Consider the following 25,606-nt stretch of genomic DNA (forward strand, 5'->3'; position numbering starts at 1 on the left):
GCGACATTTCAAATTCCGCGTGATCAACGATGAATACCTGCTGGCCAATGCTAAGCTGGCACACTGTGTACTTGGAGACACGCCTCTGCACCTCCTCCCCTCTACGCTCCAATTGGTTCGCCACCGCACATTTCCCTTCTGCCCGCACTTGTGCAACAGAAAACTTGAGTCTAGCTAAATTACAATTGAATAATGGATAATGTGTGCCCCAAATAGAGAGAGGTTTGTGTGGGTAGTACATAGAAAAGAAAGACAGAAATGTAATGTGGTGGAACGGAGAACTGCAACTATGGGAAATATAATTTTGTTCAAGGTTTTTATTTAACGTGTATGAAGAATTTCATTTCTGTTTGTAATATTTTGTATTCGGAGAAATGAAGAAATAAGAACTCTAGACTCTGCTGGAATATTTTTTTTTTAAATACCGAGCTCGATAGCTGCAGTCGCTTAAGTGCGGCCAGTATCCAGTATTCGGGAGATAGTAGGTTCGAACCCCACTATCGGCAGCCCTGAAGATGGTTTTCCGTGGTTTCCCATTTTCTCACCAGGCAAATGCTGGGGCTGTACCTTAAATAAGGCCACGGCCGCTTCCTTCCCACTCCTAGCCCTTTCCTGTCCCATCGTTGCAATAAGACCTATCTGTGTCGGTGTGACGTAAAGTAACTAGCAAAAAAACTAATTATTCCAACTTTTTAGAGTTCCACTCAAATATCTTGCTCAGGTTGGTGATTATGTCATGCTTTAGAAATACGCAGTGAACATGTTAAGTGATCCAATCGAGCAGTTCAATGGAGCCCTGTTCAGAACCCAACCGCTCTTGTCATGCACGAACTGTATTTCTTCATCTGGACAGCACACTCACACTCAGAACCACAATATTCTGGAGAATGTGAGACTTATCTATCCCCAACGTGACGCACATGCGGCCAGGCTCCTGCGGCCTGTAAATATGAACTGAGCCAACCTCTGCTGAACAGAAAGAAGCCTCGTCAGAGAGGATCACACGATCCCAGTAGCAATTTAACTCCATTTCAGCCAAGGCGCACTAATCGACCATCTGTTCATCGTAGAAAGACTTGGTCAACAGCTTTTCTGCAATGGAGACCGGCTTCTTGCAATTGTTTATGAACCGTGTATGGACATCCAGGAAAATTGGTCAGCTGCACAAGCCCTGCTGAGTTTAGGGATTTAAAGCGGGTTTCTCTAGAGAAGAAGGCAACTTCTCAGAAGACCCGTTCTTAGACACCCACCACTGCTATATCCATCTCTAAAATGTCACACCAAGTCGCTGCCCCACGAATGGTTGCTCTCTCTTGTAAAGCATTTAGCATCAACATTAGCTCGACCAGACTGTGTGTGTTTGTAGCTTGAAGTTGTTATGGTGTATTCATTTGGGGATATATTAAAAAAAAATATAAAAGAAGAAGAAATCGTTTACCCGGGATTCAAATGTTAGCTGTTGTAGCCTACATCTGACTTTCTGTGCTATGTGGGAGCAAGCCATGTGCTAGTGCTGGATGCGAGTGCAATGTAACGAGGACAAGTGAGAAGTACGGTTGATAAACTTAACCATGGTAGGTTAATATGGATGATTGATCCGTACTGACTAGTCTGAAATGTATTACAGAACTATTTAAAATAGTTATACTTGAATCCGGCTTGTCAATACACTTATTGATGAAAGAAAATTATTTATTTAAACATACATGTTTCGGAAAGTCAACCATTCCCTTCATCAGTTGTCACTGATCACTGGTCACTGTACTGACAAGGCGGATTCAAATATGACTATTTTAAATAGTTCTATAATACATTTGAGAAGTACGGGCCATTACAAAACGCATCCAACCAACTGTACAAAGCCAAAGTGGACTTCCTTATATTTCACTTCTCTATGTTCAAACATCTTAATTGATTTAACACGTCTTGTTTGTTTCTTTCCATCGCTAATCAACCAAGTGTGTTCGTACTGGGTTCGATAGATCACTCAACACACAGATTAAACTTTATATTATGGTCTCGAAACTAACCTTCTGTCTTGGCAGTTACAGTGGAAGTTGGGCCTTCGAAGTTCTTCTTAAAGGCAGACACATCAAAATTGTACGGGGTGCCTGGAGCAAGGTTGTCGACTGAAAATAACAAAGAGTACATATCAACACACAGTGCGTGCCAACAACCAGAGCTAACATTGTTATGGATTGTCCTAACAGATAAGGAGGACTTTGCAAGAGCTTCTTAACACTGGAAAACTTACTTCTCATGTTACGACACATCTGTAAATGTAGATATTGTGCAGGAGACAAAAGTGGAGTGGAGGAATAGCCATGATATATATATATATATATTTTTTTTTTTTTTTTTTTTTGCTAGTTGCTTGACGTCGCACCGACACAGATAGGTCTTATGGCGACGATTGGACAGGGAAGGGCTAGGAGTGGGAAGAAAGAGGCCGTGGCCTTAATTAAGGTACAGCCCCAGCATTTGCCTGGTGTGAAAATGGGAAACCACAGAAAACCATTTTCAGGGCTGCCAACAGTGGGGCCATGAGATATAAATTTCATGTAGATTGGTCCCTACTGAACTGTGATTACATACAAAATTAAAAGTTTTAGCTTCATAGTTCCATCTTTTCAATACAAAATTTTTGCAATGCTGTTTACATTTATTTGGTACTAGTTTTGACATAAGGTGAAGGTCATCATCAGCCAATAACACAAATTGCAAAACATATCAAAAGGTCCATAAACAATGTACATATGCTGTAAAAATATTGTGGTTTGATGCTAAAAATTAAAAAATTGTCACAATGGTGATAAAAGTTTTTAATTATGCATACAATGCATTAAAATAATGCACTTAACTGCCGTTGAAGGATGATTCAAGTTGATTAATCTGGATGCTCAAGATTCTTAAAACTCGTGTAACATTCGAAGTTCTGATAGCTATAAGTCATTATATGGTAGCAGTGGCAATTAGAAATTAATTTATGCACATGCAGTGAATAATGTAGAAACATGTTACACGATGCCATTCAAAGAGCTTCTAGTTTGATGTCCTTAAAATCTGAAGGCAAAAGTTGCCCATGAAGGTCAAATTAGCTCTATGAAGTACGTGGTGAAGATTCGCAGTTCAATGCGGAAACAATGGACCGATAATAATATTAAAAGCAAAATTAGTACAAAGGCTGTTGAAAAGGGGGCGATCAAATAGCGAAAAATTATATAAAAAAATAATGAAAATATGATATGTGACTCACCTTGCGCTGTGGTGTGTTGGACGTATTGCATAACTGATATGAAGGGAAGATCATGGAGGGAGGGGAAGTGAGGAGGGGCTGAGGGGTGTCAGAATAGGGGTAAATGCTGCAGAAAGGTACCATGAATTGAATGAAAAATCGATTTATGATTTGTTAAATTAATATTTCTAAAAATAATGATGAGACGGTGAAATAGAATATTGGATTTCTCCGAAATGTCATTAAGGTTGTAGTTTGAATTGAAATACTGATCTAAATGTATAAAACAGTTTTCCGTTATATCAAGTATGGGACCCTTGTTTAATATCTTAAGGATTTCCATATCTTGCTCTATGTCTGTAAAATCATGATTGTAATCTTGCATGTGCTTACCTACTGCTGAGAATTTGTTGTATCTTAGGGCATTAATATGTTCTGAATATCTTGTGTTCAAACTCCTCCCAGTCTGTCTAACATACAAAAAATTTGCAATTATTATACTTGATTCTGTAAACTCCTGATTTTTAGAAACTATTCATCCTGTTAACTGATGTGGAACTGTATAGGATTTACATAGTGTTTCTTAAAAATGTTAGCGATTTTATAGACCTCTAAGGTTAAGTTATGAGTAGGTTCCCACCTTCCAATACTTATTAATTTCTGTATAATAGGTTTATTAATTACATAATATAAACCATCTTAATCTCTAGTACATGTTTCGTTCCGATTATGGAACATCTTCAGCTAAAATTTGACAAAATGGCAAGACAATTAAAACACATTGATGTTATTATGATACAAAAGCTAAAAGATATGACAGAATGGCACGAAGATTAATACATATGATTATGATGAAATAAAGTTCATTCATGTTGGTTAAAAATTCAACAAGTCAGTGTTCAAGTGACGAAGTAAAATCGGCGATAAGGTTCTTCTTTATGTTGGAGACGTGTACATTTTGTTAATCTTGTTGATAAATTGGAGAAATACAAGATTTTCTTAACGTATGTTTATCGGGGGAACTCTTGATAAAACAACCGTAGTTGAAGTTGAGTTGAGGTTAGATTATTAAAATGAGTCTGAAACGAGAAACGAGAAAAGAATGAGTAAACATGAGATTTATAAGCTTTATAGACCTCTTTATTAAATGTGAAGGTGGAAATTAAGGGGACATTGGGTTTATCTTTCTTTAATATGGTCGAAAGACGATGTCTGTATTTGTTTATTATTCTTTCAATGAAAAAATTATTGTAACCATTTGATTTAGCGATACCTTGAATGGTGTTAAGTTTGTTTTTTAGATCTTTTTTTTAGACATGGGAATATTAAAGGCTCAGTGAACTAAGCTACTGTAAGTTGCTCGTTTGCGATTCCGTGGATGTATTGAGTCTTGGCGGATTGTAGAAGTAGTTTGAGTAGGTTTTCTGCGGATCTTATAAATTAAAAAGTTTGGGTGTCTGGTGATGGTTACATCTAAATAGTTTGTTTTTTGATTATTTTCGGATTCCAGTGTGAATTTAATGTGTGAATCGACGTTATTAAAACTGAGAAGAGTGGTAGCAGCATCGTCTACATATCTAGCCCAAAGGAGAATATTGTCAAAGTTTTTGTTGTCAGTTTTAGTATGTTCTAGAAAATCAAGGTAGATTTCTGCTAAGATACCTGAGGCAGGTGAGCCCATTGCCAAACCTTCTTGTTGATAGATGATGTTATCAAATGTGAAGATGATATTATTTACAACTCATTTTAAAATGGACATGAAATCCTGGATTTCTAATTTACTTAAATGACTGTATTTATTTAAATTATTTTTGATAATAGGGTACTTGTATGCTGGGATACATATTCAAGATATCAAAAGAATGAAGGGAGTGATGGGGTTGGATATTGAACTTTTTAAAATTTATCTATTAGTTCTGTAGTGTTTTTAATGGATTTTTTGGACATAAATTGGTAATTCTTCCTCAAAAACGTTTGGATAAATTGAGATATTTTGTATAAAGGGCTTGGTCTGTAGTTGATCAGGCAAATGGGGACCCGGCCTTGTGTATCTTAGGAAGGGCTTTTGCAGTGGGAAGACATGGATTCATGATTATTAATTTTGTTTTTTCTTGATCTGTAAATAGGTACGGGGTGTTCTTTATGGTCTGTTTGAGTAATCGTTGAATTCTCTGAGTGGGGTGCTTTTTAACTATGGAAAATAGCCAAAAGTGCAGTGTTTCAACAACATTATCTTCAAAACCATTAAGAAGGAATTCAAAAATAATTATAAACACTACTGAAAAATATTAGCTTTCTCCATAGTGATCAAGAATCTAGTAAAACGATAATTATGAATCTGAAAATCACAACAGCGAAAGCATTTCCCAAAATCCATAATGAAAACACACCTACAAGACATTAATGCCGACCCAGTCCCACATACAAAGTAGTTCAGTTTGTACAAAAATCCCTAAAAAACACTAAACTTTTAAGGCCAACTAAAGCATAAAAAAAAAATAAAAAAAAACCAATAGAATTTTGCAACAACACAAAATCTTTAAAGATCCGTCAATCCGTATCATATCATCATATGACATTACAAACATGTACTGAAGTGTACCATTCAAAGACATCAATTTACTAATAGAGAATAGTCTCAAATTACACAGTCAACTTAGTAGAATTGAAATAGATGAGATCACCATCATCCAGTTCATTCCCAACAATTATTTTAAATTCAATAAAAACATCTACCTTAAAAAAAAAATTTAAAAAAAACCAATGGGTTTGCCAGCATCAGGCCATTAGCTGAAATATACTTAGACCATCTGATGGCATCTATTACTGGACAAGATACATAGATGATGTTTTCGCAATTTTAGACATACGTCATGTCAACAGCAGCCAATTACTAGAAAACCCACATGAAGTTCACAGTAGAAGCGGAAACCAATCACTCAATACTTGACAGTCATTACAATAAACAACCATTTAACTCCGCCATTGTCCGGTCCCAAGTCCGGAATGAGAAAGGAGGAGGGTTTGCTGGTCTGGCACCCAGCTGTAAAATTGCCAACGCCGAGTGTTGGGCGGCGGGAAATAACCTGACTCCCTAAGGGGGCCAACGGCTTCGGGCGAATGAGTCCCTTTGGGTGGGGTGATGGTCCCCACAGTGGAGGAAATGCCACTGGAATCCATTATGCAGCGTCTGTTCTCCAGGTTAGGGGCGGCTGCACAAGGCGTCTGTACTCCAGAGGAGCGGCCTCATTATCACCTCACTGGATCACATCCAGAGTTGTAATTCGGGACCTAGTCCCACACAGGTGACACCTTGACAGTCAACCATGGAAGGTCTTTTAAGGAATACTCCACCGGCTGAACCAAGAGTTCAGAGAAGGCAGCATTCGGATACGGTGGGCTGCCACCTGAAAGATACCGTGAAGTCGGAGGCACGGAAATACCCCAGTACTACATACACGAATGAGACAAAATCAAGAATCAAACCAAAGCAGATAACATACTTCTCTACACACAACATAAACTCACTCATGCAAACCGGTAAACTAAAAGTGATCACCGACATAATGGACCAACACAAAATTCTTATCATGGGATTACAGGAAATTAGAAACACTGACCAGGATGCCTTGGAATCTCAAGGGTACAGACTTTATAAAGGTATACCCGGGAAGAGAGTGATGAAGAATGTCCCACAATTTGGAACAGGATTTTTGGTCAGCCTTAAAATAATAAACTCAGTTCAAGAATTCAGATCACAGTCTCCACGACTCTCAACGCTCACCTTAAAGGCATCTAATAAAATCTATACTATAATAAATGCCCATGCTCCCACTAATGATAAAAACAACTCCTCAAAAGACCAGGAGGAAACAGGAGAATTTTGGGACCTATTGGACCAGACCATAGATAACATCCCCAAACACCATATAAAATTATTAATAGGCGACTTCAACGCTCAACTAGGCAGAGAAAGAAAATACCGTGACATCATCGGAAAATGGCCAGCACACAAGAAAACAAATAAAAATGGAGAGAGACTAGTTGACCTGTGTAGAAACCATAATTTAATCTCAAAATCTACATGTTTTAAGAGGAAACCTCAAAAACTCAAAAAACATGGAAACACCCTGACTACACTAAAGGAGAATGGCAACTGGACCACGTCTGCATGGACAAATACCACCACAAAGAGATCTATAACGTCAAAGTCCTCCGAGGAATAGACACAGGTTCAGATCACTACGTAGTTAAAATTAAAATTAAACTCACTCCCCAGAGGAGACAACAAAAGCAAGCCCTTAAAACTAAAAGAAAAATAGATCCTACCCAGCTAATCAACAACAAAAATTACCAGAAAGCAACTGAAAAAATAAAAATCACAGACAAACTTGAAGACTTAGTACACAACCTTAAACAAATTGCAGAAGACCTAGCTCCAATTAAACCACGTAAAAAACACCAATGGTGGAACAGTGAATGTGATGAAACAGTGGAGAAAAGACATCAGGCATGGCTATTACATCAGTCCCAAAAGACAGAAATATCCTATCAAAAGCTAGTAAAACAGAGAAAAGAAACTACCCAAGTCTTAAGAAGAATAAAAAGACAACATCATAAGGACACCCTGCAGTTAATTGAAGAACAGTTCAGTAAAACTAAATCAAGGGACTACTACAAAACCTTCAGAAAGCAGCTCCAAAAATATGAACCCCCGACCCTACTGATGAAGGATGAAGATGGTAAGCTGGCCCATAACAATAAAGACAATGCAGAAATTCTGGCTAAACATTTCAACAAGCTTTTAAATTGTGAGGAACCTGCAGAACTCCTTCATTTGGACACCAACACCCCGATAAAAACATCACCAGAAAACATCAATCCCCCCACAATAAAGGAAGTCTACCAAGCTCTGAATAAATTAAAAAACTACAAAGCGCCAGGAGAAGATCAGACCTTTGCGGAAATCTGGAAATATGCAGGAACCTCAGCAAAAGTTGCCCTCCATCAACATCTTGTCTCTATCTGGATTAAAGAAGAACTACCAGAACACTGGACAACAGCCCTCATTCATCCTCTGCACAAAAAAGGGGACAAAACCGACCCTAATAACTACAGGGGAATCTCTCTCCTAGACATAACATACAAAATATTTTCAATAATCATCCTTAATAGGATAAGTTTACAACTTGAGAAAGAACTAGGAGAATATCAAGGAGGTTTCAGACCCTGGAGGAGCTGTCCTGATCAGATCATGAGTCTTAAGTTGATAATGGACTATAACAGGAGAAGAAGCAGAGATATGGTGATAACATTTGTAGATTTCAAGAAAGCTTATGATTGCATCCATAGAGAATCTCTGTTTAAAATTTTAAGGCACCTTGGACTACACCCCAAATTAATAAACATGATAAAATTGACTCTCACCAATACCAAGTCAAAAGTGAAGTTTAGGGGGGAAACATCAGAGACATTTGAAATTAAAACTGGACTACGGCAGGGAGATGGGCTCTCACCACTATTATTTAACTGTGCTCTAGAAATGGTAATGAGGGAATGGTTTAGAAAATGTCCCCCCAAAATAAAGATTGGCCGAAAAATCAAAACAAATTGCCTGGGTTTTGCTGACGATTTAGCATTACTAGCAGTGGACATAAAAGAAGCAAAAACCCAGATATCAGAACTTCAAAACATTGCAAATAAAATTGGCCTCAAAATATCATTTGAAAAAACAGAAATTATGCCCCAAAAACCAACACAGCTAAAAGAAGTCACCATAAATGGTAATAAAATCAAAATAGTAACTCAGTTTAAATATCTTGGAGAAGTAATAACACATAACTTAAATGAAAAAATCTCAATCCAAGTAAGAACAAATAGATTAGCTAAAGCACAAAAATTAACATGGGATATCTACAAAAAGAAATGTCTATCAATAAATACAAAAATAAAACACTACAACACAGTTATAAAACTGGAAGCTACATATGCAGCAGAAACACTCTTTTACCTGAATAAACAATCAAAGACTGACAGACTTCAGAAAATTGAAAGGAGGATTGGAAGAACCTGTATCAACAAAAAATATCAGAAAGATGGACAGTGGCGGTTAATACCTAACAAAGTCGTGTACAAAGAGCTAGAACCCATTACAGATACTATGCGTAAGAGGAGACTGGGATTCTTTGGACATATCATGAGGATGCAGGACTCGAGACTTCTGAAACAACTAGTACAACACAATCTCGTCTCAAAAAATACCACAACAGGATGTAAATGGATCAGAGAAGTAAGAGAGGATCTGAAGGAAATAGGCCTTACAACAGAAGACACCAAAAAAAAAAGATAAAATTGAATACAAAACTCAAGAATACAAACCTCCGCTTTACCCTTACACAAAACAAACCAACAACACGCACATTTTCAACTGAGGAAAGGGCACGAAGATCGGAGCGTCTGAAGAAGTACTGGGAGGACCGCAAAGCCCGAACAATCCCTTCAAAGAGACCTGAACGACGGATTGACTAAAGTGATCCTATGTGGTCATAAAAGAAGAAGAAGAAGAAGAAACAACCATTTAGAATACATCTATAGGAAAATATTCTGTCATGTTTCATGGTGTGGGTTACTGTAGCCACGTCTTAATTCGTGAACCGAGTGACCTAGTAAGTGGTCCTGAGAGTCTGAATACCAGTGGGCAGCTTGGACATGCTCTCCTTGTGCTTAGGTGGCTAAGACTATATCATCCACCGGTTAGAGGAGAGATCCTCACTGGGACTATGTAAGCTTTGCAGAAATTACAGAGCTCGCAACATTTTATGCAAGCCTAGGACCTGTGGGAGTAATGGAATCCCACTTCTAATAGACATGAGAGGGACTCGTTGGAAACAACTTGGCGTTAGGCATAGATATCAAGGATAATTAAATAAAAAACCACCTATTCAATACTTTCCACGTTTAATGTGGTTATTATCTACATGATTTTATGTAGACTATTTGGTCAGGTACATGTTTCACCCATTATTTTGGGCATCTTCAGCCTGTAAACAACCTTTAGGTCAAGGTTTGGGACCTTATTAACTAATATAAACATACTAATATATACACTATATACAACATATACAATATATACAAACATAAGTCAATACAGTAAAGTTTTTTGGTCCTAATCTATTTAATATGGAAAATGTCCAAAACTAAAATGGATCTTCTTTTCGGTGAAGAGGATTGCAAATCGGGGTTTATGTGACCCCTATATCATATTAAGTACTTGACGTATCGTGTCTGGTGACAGGATGTGTCGTCAACAATAAGTGGAGATTTGAACTGATTGTAGGTTGGTCAAGATTGAAAATATAAATTTAAATTGAATGTGTTTTAACTTGGCAGTTCTGGTTAACTTAAAATGTTCAAAACTAAAAATAAAATGAAACGGATCTTCTTTTTTCTTCTTGAGAAGGGGTGATATTAAAACTGGAGCTTGTTTGACCCACGATTTTCATTTTCATGTTCTTGACGTAACTAATATTTAAATGTGTTGTCGTGTACAAGTGGAGATTCAAAAGCCGATTGTTGTAGGTAGACTGGTCAAAAACGTTGTGAATGAACTGTTAGCGTCTTGACTTTGGGTCTCATGTAACGTCAAGGAATTGACAAGAGTACAATATTTAGCTGTTTCATAGTTTTAGGCTGCTGCTTAATTGGGAAGAGACATCCTAGACACTTGATACAGTCTTGTGTGAAAATTGTTCCCGTTGATGTGTTGCTTGGTCTTTGGGAGGGATCTTAAGAATATCTGTAATGAAGTAGAAAATAATTTTGAATTAAAAATTTTTTTGAGCACGCGTTGTGATAAAATGTATTAAATTAACACCTCTTAACTGTAAAATGACTTACTTGTTCAGTTAATACTAGATGGATCTGTCTGTTCCGGCAGCGCCTGTCTTGTCACCATTTCTACTCCTGGTGTTGTAATGGTGCGGTAATGGAGGGGCGGGGCATGGAGGGAGAGTGGGGGTAGGCTGGTCTATGGGCGTGTGTGCTGTTGCTGGAGGGGAGTTTCTAGAAGCAATATGGGCGGGTTTAACTTTTGGCATGATGGATGAAGCATTTGAGTGTGGAGATTTAAATAAATGAGGGATTTTGTTTTGATCTGAATTCACGATATTAATTAATCTAGGTGTTAATTCGTACAAAGGATTTTTAATTTCATTGACGTCGTTGAGATTTTTATTTTTATTGTAGGTTTGGTCTAAAAAGATGTGTAGGTTTTCCAGTTCATTCATTAATTTCCCTTTACCTATGCTTCTAATGATGGTAAGATCTTTCTCTATGGATGTAAAGTGATGGCCCGTTTCTCTCATATGTTGGCTCATCGCTGAGTACTTATTGTGTTTTTGAGCGTTATAATGTTCCAGATATCTCGTGTTAAAGCTGCGGCCAGTCTGTCCGATATAAGAAAAACCACATTGTGTACATGTTAGTTTATATATGCCGGACCTTGAATAATGGTTGCTATTGTGATTGACCTTGTTGTGGTTAAAAAACATGTTTCGATTAGTGTTAACTGTCCTGAAGGCTATATTGATATTGTGCTTCTTTAAAGTATTTGCGATCTGATGGACGGCTGGGTTGTTATATGTAATTGTGGCGAAACTTTTTTTTTTAGGTTTTTCTGGGATGAGGTTAGTGGACAATTTAATTTTGATTTTATTAATCAAACGGTTGACCATATCTATTTTAAACCCATTCAGTTGAGCAAGATTCCTTATGTACTTCAGTTCAATTTTTAAATTGTTGGGAGAAAGAGGAATTTTTAAAGCTCTATAAATTAAATTATAGAAAGAGGCTTGTTTTTGGGACTTGGGGTGTATGGATGAATTCATAATAGTTAAGGGAGAGTGTGTAGGTTTCCTGTATATTCGAAAATCGAAGGTATTATGTCCGCGTGTAATAGTTAAGTCCAAAAAGTTTAATGAGTTCCTAACCTCATCCTCTTTAGTAAACTTAACATTGGGGTCAATTTTGTTTAGGGACTCCAAGATCTCGTCACTATTAGTGACATTTTTGTCGAAAATTATGAAGGTATCGTCTACAAATCTCAGCCATAAACATACGCCTTTTATTTGTGTTATAATTTTTGTGTGTTCTATTGTGTCCATATAAATGTCTGCTAAGATGCCAGAAAGAGGGTCGCCCATCGCTAAGCCTTTTTGTTGGTAAAACTTTCCATTGAAAGAGAAAAAGTTGTTGCTTAAGACAAAATTTAATATCTTCATGAATTCTTCAATTTCCATCTTACTAAGGCCGCTGTGTTTATTGATATTATCACCGATAATTCTTACAGTTTCTTTGGTAGGGATGTTTGGCTACATATTTACGACGTCATAGGAGCACATTGAGTGATTGGGGCGCAGCTTAAACTTGTTTAAAATTTCGCAAAAAGTGAATGAATTTTTTAAAGGGTGTTTGTTATTGAATCCGTAATGTTTTTTTAGAAAGCCGTGAATGAATTTTGATACTTTATAGGTGGGGCTGTTTCTACAGTTTATGATAGGGCGTATTGGAATGTCCTTCTTATGAATCTTTGGTAAGGCTCTGGCTGTCGGAATACTAGGGTTCATGTTAAAAAGTTTTTGTTGTTCTTGTTCATTGAAAAGAAAGTTAGAACTTCTTATTAGAGTTTTTAGATTTCGCTGAATTCTCGTCGTTGGATCTTTGTTGACTATTGTGTATATTTTGTCCTTAAAAAAGTCTTCTGTTTTTTGAATGTATGTGTTTTGATCTAGGAGAACTGTGGATCCTCCTTTGTCCGCTTTTGTGACAATAATGTTGTTGTCGTCTATTTTCTTTTTTACGTTCTGGATCAATTTTTTGTGGTCGAAATTTGAATATGCGTTTATTTCTTCCGCTAGTTTTGGTAGTTTCTTTTTTACCTCAAATCTGGTATCATTTTGTGTTTCTAAAGGGAGTTTAGAAATGTTAGCCTCGATCTCAGCTACTGTGTTGATAATATCCGTTTCTTTTTTCTTGCTAGGCCAGTTATGTTTTAAGCCTTTATTCAAGATCCCCATTTCTTCTTCAGAGAACTGTACGTCTGTCAAATTAACTACTGTGGGTGTATTGTTCTGTGAGGGAGCCGCTTTTTGCGTGTCTGAACTGCGTTTTGGTAACCGTGATTGGGATGCTTTTAATTGAGATAGTTTCTTGTCGAGAGTAACTTGCTTCCTATCCAATAAAGTAATCAGTTTATTGTCCACATGTAGCTGGAAAGAGTTCCATTCTAACGGATGTAAAGCCTGAGCTAATTTTTAATTCAAAATTATTTTCTACTTCATTACAGATATTCTTAAGATCCCTCCCAAAGACCAAGCAACACATCAACGGGAACAATTTTCACACAAGACTGTATCAAGTGTCTAGGATGTCTCTTCCCAATTAAGCAGCAGCCTAAAACTATGAAACAGCTAAATATTGTACTCTTGTCAATTCCTTGACGTTACATGAGACCCAAAGTCAAGACGCTAACAGTTCATTCACAACGTTTTTGACCAGTCTACCTACAACAATCGGCTTTTGAATCTCCACTTGTACACGACAACACATTTAAATATTAGTTACGTCAAGAACATGAAAATGAAAATCGTGGGTCAAACAAGCTCCAGTTTTAATATCACCCCTTCTCAAGAAGAAGAAAGAAGATCCGTTTCATTTTATTTTTAGTTTTGAACATTTTAAGTTAACCAGAACTGCCAAGTTAAAACACATTCAATTTAAATTTATATTTTCAATCTTGACCAACCTACAATCAGTTCAAATCTCCACTTATTGTTGACGACACATCCTGTCACCAGACACGATACGTCAAGTACTTAATATGATATAGGGGTCACATAAACCCCGATTTGCAATCCTCTTCACCGAAAAGAAGATCCATTTTAGTTTTGGACATTTTCCATATTAAATAGATTAGGACCAAAAAACTTTACTGTATTGACTTATGTTTGTATATATTGTATATGTTGTATATAGTGTATATATTAGTATGTTTATATTAGTTAATAAGGTCCCAAACCTTGACCTAAAGGTTGTTTACAGGCTGAAGATGCCCAAAATAATGGGTGAAACATGTACCTGACCAAATAGTCTACATAAAATCATGTAGATAATAACCACATTAAACGTGGAAAGTATTGAATAGGTGGTTTTTTATTTAATTATCCTTGATATCTATGCCTAACGTCATCTTCAATACGGAACAATAATGAGAGTTGTTACTTGTAACAACTTGGCGAACGAAAAGGCAACTGATGGGGAGCTTATGGGAGAACAACAGGTGTTAAAATGGAAGGGTAGAGTAGAGGTAGTACATAAATGACGAATGATGTGCGTAAGTTTAGTTGTTAGAGGAATTAGGATGAGAACTGCATCAAGTATATTCCCTATGTCCGAGTGCAGGCAAGGATGAAGCTGAAGTTTAATGAAGCACTGAGTGATAATTGTCGTCTGGGTCAACAGCAAGGCTAGGATAATGCTAATGAGCGATTTCAACGCAAAAGTTGGAAATAGAACTGAAGGATATGGAAATGTGAAAGGTAAATGTGGGGAAGACATGGAAGCTAATAGCAATGGGAGGCATTTGCTGGACTTCTGTGCTAGTATGGGTTTAGCAGTTACGAATACATTCTTCAAGCAGAAGGCTATTCATCACTACACATGGGAGAGTAGTAGCACCAGATCAATAATAGATCCTTTATTTTCAATTAAAAAATTGGATTTTAAAATTTCATTGCATTATTGCCGCACATTCAGAGTTAAAAGGTAAATGGAACTGCAATGAAAGTTGCATATGAATGTGCAATTTAAATACGTATATGGCTCATTGACAATGTGGCAAGACAGTAATGTTTGCGAGATGTTGTATGACGTATGAATAAATAAATACAATGGCTTATTGCTAGTTTGACGACGTGGTCATGAGACAGTGACATAAGAGTTCTCGTCTACCACAGCAAGTACGGCATGTAATGAGAACCCCGCTGTCTGTCCTATAAGACGCGAGCATGCAATTAAAACAGTGATACAATTCACAAAAGTAAGTGAAGTGCTGTTAATAATATTTGTGTTAGGAAGTGTAATCTTTGATAATCCTAGTGTACAATAGGCAATATCTATTACAGGATTTGCCATCTTGGAGCCTGCTTGCGAAGAATACAGAAAATACAGATATACCAACCAGGCACCAGCACACTGCAACACCTAGTGAGAAAATTGATAAGCATGAAATCTGTTCAATATGCAACAAACGACTTGAAGAAAATTATGCAGCTGTGACCAGCGATGGGTTATACCAGCGATGGCACCACCTCTCATGTGCGGAGCTACAACAAGGTCAATTTAACGCTCTTAAATCAACCAATAAAAATAAGTCAAAACTTCTATGGTTATGTATTAGCTGTGAACAAGATTTCACCCTGTATAAAGCGGGAAAGAACATGCAGAGAGCACTGGAAGATATGCGTGCGGAACTAACTATGAAAATAAATGAAATGGCCGAAGCACTTTCCATGCTAACTGTAGAATGCCTCAAAAAGAAAAGTGAACAACTAGACAAAATCAGTATAGAACTTGATTATAGCCCTCGGAAGGCAAAGACAAACCAAATGACAGAGGAAAGACCAAAATCAGTAGAGCAACCTATCATCAGTGAAACAAAAGCTACCATCTACAACTCGAACACAGAATATGTAGGACAAAACTTTGAACACCATTGCAATAAAAATGGTGAAAAAGATGAACTTAACAGTTACAAAGAAATAAATAACAGAAGAAGTTAAGCGCTACCAACAGGTCATCACAGGAACCTCTATGGACAACACGATTCAAGCAGCAGAAAGGAATGCCTTGCTGTACTTCGGTAAACTATTCAAAAGCACCATAACACAAAGCGTCAAAAACTTCCTTCTACAGAAAGGAATAGAAGAAAATATAATATGCGAGGAATTAAATTCATCAGGTACTTATAAATCGTTCAAAATAAAATTCCCATATAGGCAACTAAAAGCAACAGAAGACTCAAGATTTTGGCCTAAAGGAGTGATTGTGAGGCCTTTTCGTTTCCAACGTCGACACAGAAACAGGCCACCTCATGGAATCAACCTGGAAACTTACATGTGAAAATAAAGCAAATGCAAACAAAAAAATAAGAACATCTACAAAAATGGAAAAATTGATACCGTAAAAATTAATAAAAACTGCACCCCAGATTCATTAAAGGCACTGCTTTGGAATATTGAAGGATTAAAAAACGCCCTGGATTTGATACCAGAAAACTTATTCCAACCATATGATGCAGTAATCTCAACTGAAACATTCCTCACCGTAGAATGAAACACCAAAAACGTTTACTCCATACATTCTCATGCAACACGAGCTCTACGTGGCAGACCTAAGGGCAGTATCACCTTGTTATTAAAAGCCAGACTGTCCCCATTCAGCGTCATGATGGAAACCGACACCATTCTAAGCTATGCATATTAGTCTCTGTCTACTTTCAGCCCGAATATAAAGATGAGCTGGCCACAGCAATAAATAAGATACATCGGAATGAAAGATTTAAACAGCAGAGTCGACATTAGTCAAAAGAAATCGGAGAATGTAGTCGAGTATTTAGAAAGTGAAGGCTTGATAAAAGAGACTAAAACATATACATGTGTAAATGGTTGCAGCACAATTGATCTAGTCTTCAGCAATGTAAGGTCAGTGCAACAGAAGGTACTATCAAATATAGTTGCAAGGAAGCACCTACCAGAGGACACTATCATAAAACTGGAAGAGTTCCAAAGACCGAAAATGAAAAAGAAAAACCCAAGAGGGGAAGAAGAGTCGACCAAATTAGATTAGCTGAAATGGACACAGATGCAATAACAGAAAAAATTCTTGAAGGCAATACCATATAGATAATGCCATTGCCAATTTAGAAAGATGTATCAAAGATACCGTCATATATAATAATCAACAAAATTGAAAAGCGAAACCCTGGTTTAATAACAGCTGCTATAAAGAAAGGAAAGACACGTTGAAGGCACTAAGGTGCGCGAGAATAATGCCAACAGAAACATCCCTACGAAAATATGACACAAGAAAGAATTACAAAACAACAATCAGAAAAGCAAAAGACATATTTCAAGACAAAGAAGAACAAAAACAAATAGAAGAGGCAGAACAACAATGGTACAAAGCAGTACTGCCAAAACAACATCCCGATTAAAATATGGAAAGAACATTTCAGCAAAGTTTTGCAGGCAAAAGAAACTCTACCAGAAGAGCTAAGTGAATAAGAGTATCCAGAGATTAATTTCAATCCTTTTACGGTAGAAGAAGTAGAACATGTAATAAACACAACGAAAGACAAAAAGGCTTGTGGTCCACATGGAATTTATTATGAAAATCTTAAAGGTACAGCAACCCATCTCAAGAAAATATGGACAGACCTATACAATGAATGCATAAAACAAGGAAAAATACCTCGAAACTGGAGACTTTCTACTCTTAAAATTTTGTACAAAGAGAAAGGACACATTAGAGATCCAAACGCATATCGTGGAATAGCGCTCGAATGTACTGCCCTAAAAATATTGACAAGCCTTAGAACAAAACTTCTATACAGCTCGGTTAAAGGATCAATACCGGAAGAGCAATTTGGATTCATGAAGGGTAATTCCACTCTCCACGCAGTAAAATGTTTACAAGGGGATATAGAAGATGCATTAAAATTCCACAGAGGTAAACTACACTCTGTCTTTATAGACTACACTAAGGCCTTCGACTTCGTAAATAGAAATATAGCAATCGATAAACTGGAAAAACTCATTGGGAAAAATTATATCACGAGGATTTTAAGGAACCTTCTGAATGAAAATTTCATACAAATAGATGACAATATTGATATATCAGATCCAACAGAACAAACAAACAGAGTTTTACAAGGTGATCCACTTTGCCCGCTCCTATTTAATATAGTAACTGCGGACATAACTCAGAGCATTAGAACAGAAAAGGCCAAATTGTACGCATACGCTGATGACATAACGAATCTCCAGGAGGCTTTCAACAAACTTACAGTATGGGCAATCGAGAACGAACTGTGTCAATGACTTTCAGAAAAGGAAGCAAACACATTACAGACTCACGGTATCCATGTTCGGATCAACTATGAACAGTATACCGAATTTACGCAACGTAATACTGCATTAAAATTTTTTAAGTTAAACCCCAATAGTGACATATGGTTTGACAATCTGGGACCAACTAAGAAAGAAGAACCTCAAGGAAATCGAAAAATTAAAAGCAAGATTCCTGAAAAAGGCCTTGTGTATTTCAAAGTATACACCCACACGTCTGGCATACGTTCTCGCCAGAGAATCCTTTTACATTGAGGATTTGAGATATGACCCATGCCTGCCATCAACGGAAGCATACCACAGTCTACTCCGAGAACTACAAGGAAAAAGAGAAGAAATATTTCCTGAATTTTACGCTACAGACGCTATAGTCAACAGAGAAAGGATAAAAGCCAATTATACGTTGAGACACATCACAACCGTACCTGAACGAGACGTCTACCACCAACCGGATGAACTATGCATATGCAAACTTCGTGATAACGTGACAGACATCACGTAATGACGTGAAAGCGCAGAGAAATATCTGACAAAATTCTGTGAAAATGCTTAAGAGTATGTCCTCTACTTATGGACATTGTGCAAAATTAAATTAATTATATTAAACTGTGTATTGTCCTTCGGTTACAGCGAGAGCCCTATCACTGACGCATCCATTATTACGAGCAATTAAGCATGCACCATTTTTTCCGTTACCGATACTTATACATCCCAGCGGTTATGAAACATGCGATCAATCACCTTCGGTAAAGTTGCCGACATTTGAAGGAGATTTGATCTGATTTCTGATATTTGAAGGAGATGTCGGAGTCAATTAGTAATATGAATGCTGTTTCATAAAGAAAATTTGAAATGAAAGAGAAAGAGAACATGTTTTCGTAATAAATGCGTAAATAATGTGTCCAACAACACAAAGGGTACTTTATTTGATCCTGTATTGACTTGTCTAAATCTATTATAGAAACTATTTTAAATAGTTTATGTTGGGTATTATTTATTTATTTATCGTATGGCATATATATACAGAAACAAGAAAGCAAGTATATTATATTTTAATGTCCAAAGTTGTTATCCATTCTAAGAGCCTCTGTATTGGCCTCTAGAAAATCAAACCAATCTCCAGGGTAGGCTTTTCTGCTACATTCCTTTACAGTGTGTTCGATGGTTTGAAAAGCAGCACCACAGTCACACTCGGGGGATTGTATCTTTCCCCATTTATACAGGGACGCAGCACAGACATCATGACCACATCGGATCCTATTAAGGATGGTCCAAGTTGTTCTTGGGAGATCAGACCTCGAATTAGGTGGGAAGAAAGGCCAGAGATGTTCACCTGTTTTTGAGATCCAATCTTCTTTCCACTGGGCATAGGGGTTGAAATTGTCTTCTGTGAGCTTCTGAGCGAACTTAACTGGCGGATGTCTAGATTTCAACCAGTTCCTCTGAAAGTCACGAATACTGGAGTGGATGGGCAAGTCAGGGTCCTTATTTATCTTGGAGTATTCTCTCAACAGTGCTTGTACTCTACAGAATAAAGGAGGCATGATGTTGTTCAAGACAGGAAGCCAGTGGGTAGGAGTTGATCTTATTACACCTGAAATAATCCTCATTGTGTTGTTGAGTTGAGTGTCCACAAGTTTCACATGGCAGCTGTTGATCCACACAGGAGCACAATATTCTGCCGCAGAGAAAACTAAACCAAGGGCAGAACATCTCAAGGTAGTTGCAGAAGCACCCCAGGTTGTACCACACAACTTCTGCAGAATGTTGTTACGACTCCTAATCTTTGCTGCTGTATTTACTAGATGTTGCCTGAAGGAGAGTGTCCGATCTAATGTTATACCTAAGTACTTTGGGTAATTATTGTGTCTGAGGACCTTACCGTTCAGACACTTGGAGAGTACAGTTTGCCATTTTGTTATTTAGATGAAAGCAATGAAAGCAGGACACCTCAGTTTTGCTGGTCTTTGGTTGGAGTCCCCATTTCCGAAAATAGTCACTAAGAACGGAAAGGTCATCAGTTAAAATGTTCTCCGTTTCTTTCAGGTTACTATGACTTGTAGCTAAAGCTATATCATCAGCATAGCAAAATTTTCTAGATTTCGTTGCTGGCAAATTTGATACATACAGATTGAACAGGAGAGGAGCCAAGACTGATCCTTGAGGGAGACCATTGTTCAATCTTCTCAGCTTGCTAGTCCTATTCCCTAGAACAACCTGAAAGAGTCTATTATTAAGCATGTTTCAAATTAATTGTACCGTGGTTTGCATGGTAATACCTGAAGAAGTTTATACAGCAGCCCGTCTCTCCAAACCGTGTCATATGCAGCAGAAAGATCCAGAAAAACAGCAGAGGTTTTCAACCTTGCTGAAAACCTGCTTCAATGCATGTTGCGAGTGCAAGGACTTGGTCACAACAGCTACAATTCTGCCTAAAACCAGCTTGGTCAATAGGAATATGTTGATTAATTACAATGCTAATTCTGTTGTATACTAATCTTTCAAGGAGTTTATAGCAACAACTGAAGAGAGCGATTGGTCTGTAGCTTTGTGGTATATCTTTTGGTTTGCCAGTTTCAATATGGCAAGGATTTTAGTCTTCTTAAACTCCTTAGGAAGAATACCTGTCTGAAGTACGTGGGTAAAGAAGCACGTCAACCATGTAAAGGAGAGGGCATGTAAGTCTCTGGTAAGACCCCAACTAGAGTATGGTTCCAGTGTATGGGACCCTCGCCAGGATTACCTGATTCAAGAACTGGAAAAAATCCAAAGAAAAGCGGCTCGATTTGTTCTGGGCGATTTCCGACAAAAGAGTAGCGTTACAAAAATGTTGCAATGTTTGGGTTGGGAAGAATTGAGAGAAAGAAGAAGAGCTGCTCGACTAAGTGGAATGTTCCGGGCTGTCAGCGGAGAGATGGCGTGGAATGACATTAGTAGACGAATAAGTTTGAATGGCGTTTATAAAAGTAGGAAAGATCACAATATGAAGATAAAGTTGGAATTCAAGAGGACAAACTGGGGCAAATATTCATTTATAGGAAGGGGAGTTAGGGATTGGAATAACTTACCAAGAGAGATGTTCAATAAATTTCCAATTTCTTTGAAATCATTTAGGAAAAGGCTAGGAAAACAACAAATAGGGAATCTGCCACTTCGGCGACTGCCCTAATAGGCTCCAGGCTTCTCTACTGGAATGAGAGAAGTCCAAGTTACTAACTGTTTCTGTCCATTTCTGTTTACAATTTTCATCCAGACTCTGTAATAGCTCCTCACCAGTCGTATCGGCACCTGTTTCAAGAAAATCTTTGTATAGGGCATCGCTCTGTTCACTCCATCCGGGAACGTATTCTTTCCTGTAGCCTCTTGGCTACAGATTTCACAAGTCCTAAAACTCTCTGATAATTATTGCTGGTTGCTGGAATCCATCTGATGCATTTGCCCAGTTCTTCAGAGAATTTCGTCCAGTTTGCCTTTTTTAAAGTTCCAGCGTGGGCGTGTAATAAAGGGAACAGAGATGCCCATCTCGAGGAAGACTGGTCTGTGTTGACTATTTGGGAAGTCCCCCAAAACTTCTCTCATCATGGGTAGAGGGTTGCCAACAGTCACATGTGACAAAACAGAGGTCTGGGTTGGACTCTCGCTTGCAAGCAGCAGATCTTTGTTTTTTGCATCAAATATAAGATGTGCATTATGGTCTTCTGACCATTCTACTAAAGCTATGCTGCAATCATCGTTTCTTGCATATTTCCAAGTTTCATGATGGCTGTTGAAGTTGCCAGAATAGATAGTTGGATGACTTGCATCTGGAAGAGCTGGAGATGGGCAGGAGATGGCTGGAGGTTTGTAGATATTTACGACGGTTACATCTTGCAGTTTTATTGTTACAGTATGAATATTACTAATTGTATTAGACGATATGAATTCATCATGCTCCAAGTTGTTACGGGCGTATGTAGCAATACCATATACATTGTCAAAGGTAGCACCAATAATATTATAACCATAAATCTTCCCTCTCTTGCTCAGCTCATCTTCTGTAGCAGCATGTGTTTCTTGAATGAGTACCAGATCAATGTCATTATTACGGAGCAATTTTGACAAAACGTCATGCTTGGATCTACTGATACCTTCAACATTCAGTTGAGAAATTTTAATACCATGTCCAAGCTTTTGAGTCAATTGGCTCTTAAAAAAGCCGTTGAGTGGATTACTTCGTACAGTTTGCATATTTGCTGGGAGATCTTTAGAAAATAGGTCCAGCAGCCAATGTTGTTGCTTCCTTAGCACCACGCAGGGGTCATGTGTAGGGCTTTTTAAGGTTTAACCTATGGATGCGAAGCAACAGTATACCCACCTTATCAATACACTTTTGATGATTGAAAATTATTTATTCTATCATATATGTTTCAGGAACAATATACATTCCCTTCATCAGTGCAGTCAAATCAAGGAATAAAAAACAATATAACCCCATTTTTTGTTTAGCCCACAATTTAAATAAGTATTGCATCCTAATTCACCATATCAATGAATAAACAAACTAGTGAAATACTGTATTATGAAAATTATCAATACACAAAATTTTAAAATTTTGAATTGAATGAGAATATCTAAATAAATTTAAGATCTTCAAGTTTTTCTTCATTTTCTTGTTTTTGTTGCTTAAATGATCAAACACCAATTTATACAATGGGTCCTCTTCTGTACTTATTTGACTTTACTGATGAAGGGAATGAAACATGTATGATTAACACATTGACTGCCAGTACTCGTAGCAAGAAATGTCTGGGTGGCCAAAGCATTTTTTCTTCTGTGCATGTAGTATATTAGTAAAGTAAAATTCAAAGTGATATTTTGCTTAAGTGTTCAATATACGTACAAAATACACTAAAAATTCCTAGCACCCCGAGGTACCGCCGTGGCCCCACAGGAAAGTTCACTGCATGATTATGCCTAGACGGCCAGAGCGGTACAGTCTAGCGGTACTAGAAGCTTGCATTGTTTGATAGTACACACTGTCGATAAGAGAGCGTGCCAGGATTTGTTTACTAGTGCTTAGCACTACAATCACAAGGCACTCGTTGTTTTACGGTAGGGTGTGTGTGAACTACTTGCGAGGTATATCTAAGTTATTTTACCAGTGAACGGAGAGGTTAGTTATAAAAATTAAACCGTTTTCTTCTCTAACTCGGAAGATAATGACGCTAGCCCTTCAGTATGAGAATTCTGGTAAATAGTATCCATGTCAAACTGATCTATTACGTTTTTCAAGACAAAAACTCTTCGCCAAATTGAATTTTAAATATATTTACTAACGACAAACTGTATATGTATATTTCAGATTCAGAAGAATCTGTAGATGATGAGCTACAGGCTATGCATGACCTTTCAGACGATCCAGACTACTGTACTGAGAGTTCAAGTGACAGCGAAGCTGAAGAACCTCCACAAAAGAAGTCCAGAGAAAGCTCAAGGGAGACCTCAACTAGAAATAAAAATCTACATAATACAGCGGACAAAAATGATACGACAAATCTGGAAAATTGCATTCATGAGGAAGACGCGGCATCAATTGAAGATGTACAACCAGGACCATCTAATGAAGAAGGCGAAAGTGCAGAGGAGGAAAATGAGGTGCAGGAAGATTAAGAAGGAGAGGAAATATTTGTTATGTGGCATAATCCTCAGGGAAGACATCAGAATTTTGCTTCCGATGTTGGAACTCGAGATAAAGTTGAACTGAGTAACGAATTTGTCAGTGCTTCTCCATATGACTTTTACTGTAAATTCGTTAACAGTGAGCTTATCACTCTTATGGTGAACGAAACAAATTTGTATGCAGAACAAAAACGCGCTGTGGAAGGACATTCTCCTTTCAGTCGTATCCGCTCATGGACTCCAACCAACGAAAATGAGATGAGAAATTTCCTAGGTATTATAGGCTACATGGGTCTAATGCAAATGCCACACGTTGCAGATTACTGGAGTAAGCTGTCTCTATACAGGAACTAAATATGTTTATCAACAGTGAGCCGAAACATTAGCAATGTGGCACTTCTGGAGGCAGGCTGCTCTTATCACGATGTTAATAAGGAACTACTAACACCTGGCCAGACTGAATCTCGTGGAAGACTACTGGGGATACATTCATATTACAATGTAGGTGCTCATTAAGGAAGGATTTTTGGATATTCTGCCACTAAGGGGATGAATTTTTAAAATGAGTATCTATAACTCAAAAACTGAATAGTTTAAAGACATCAAAATTGGTATTTGTAATTTCCTTTAAAAATAAAGAAAAACTTTTTTTTCTTGGAAAAATACTCTAAAGAGAGTGAAAAACGGTGAGAAAGGGGTTGAATACCTTTTTGAGGATACTTACATCTCAAAACTGAAGATATTACAGACATGAAAATTGGTATTTGAAATCTCTTCTAAGAATAAAAACATGTGTATTTTTGTTTTTGGAAAATCTACTTAATTCTTAAAATGAGTATATCTCAAAAATGTAACATGTCACAGATGTGAAAAGTGGTATTAGGAATCTCCTGTAAAAGTAAAGGAACACGCATAATTTGTTTTCTGAAAATCCACTTAAGGAGAAGTGTTAAAGGGGGTAAATAAATGCAACGTGTATTTGTTTGTTTCGGAAAAATCACTTCAGTGCTGGGGAGGGGGGAGGACTGAAAAAGCAGTTGAATTATTTTTATGTGAATACTTATATCTCAAAAACTAAAGATGTTACAGACATGAAAATTGATATTTGGAATCGCCTTTAAAAATAAGGAAACACGTACGTTTTTTCGGAAGAATCCTCTAAAGAGAGTGAAAAACGGTGAGGATACTTATATCTCAGAAACTGAAGATGTAACAGTCATGAAAAGTTTTATTTAGCATCTCATTTAAAAATAAAGAGACATATTTTTTTTAAATGAGTACATCTAGAAAATGCAACATGTTGCAGACGTAAAAACTGGTATATATTATCTCTTTTAAAAATAAAGTAACACACACTTTTTTGTTTACAGATAAAACACTTGGAGGGGGGGGGGGGGGGGAAAGGACTGAAAGAGGAGTTTAATGCTTTTTTATAGAATACTGGTATCTCAAAATCTGAAGATATTACAAACGTGAAAATTGGTGTTTGGAATCTTCTTTATAAACAAAGAAATGCATATTCTTTTGTTTT

At 37.3% G+C, this 25,606-nt stretch overlaps 1 protein-coding gene across 3 annotated transcripts in view; it reads right to left on the reverse strand.

Annotated features, from left to right (window-relative positions):
* Window positions 1-25,606, reverse strand: part of LOC136883521 (sortilin-related receptor) — a 698,235-nt gene that overhangs the window by 101,722 nt on the left and 570,907 nt on the right. For all 3 annotated transcript variants that reach the window (XM_067155885.2, XM_067155884.2, XM_068229722.1), the window contains exon 26: window positions 2,031-2,129. In XM_067155885.2, coding sequence (XP_067011986.2) covers window positions 2,031-2,129 — 99 coding nt within the window. The remainder of the gene's footprint in view (window positions 1-2,030; window positions 2,130-25,606) is intronic.

This window comes from Anabrus simplex, chromosome 11, assembly GCF_040414725.1.
Source record: "Anabrus simplex isolate iqAnaSimp1 chromosome 11, ASM4041472v1, whole genome shotgun sequence".
Taxonomy (NCBI): Eukaryota; Metazoa; Arthropoda; class Insecta; order Orthoptera; family Tettigoniidae; genus Anabrus; species Anabrus simplex.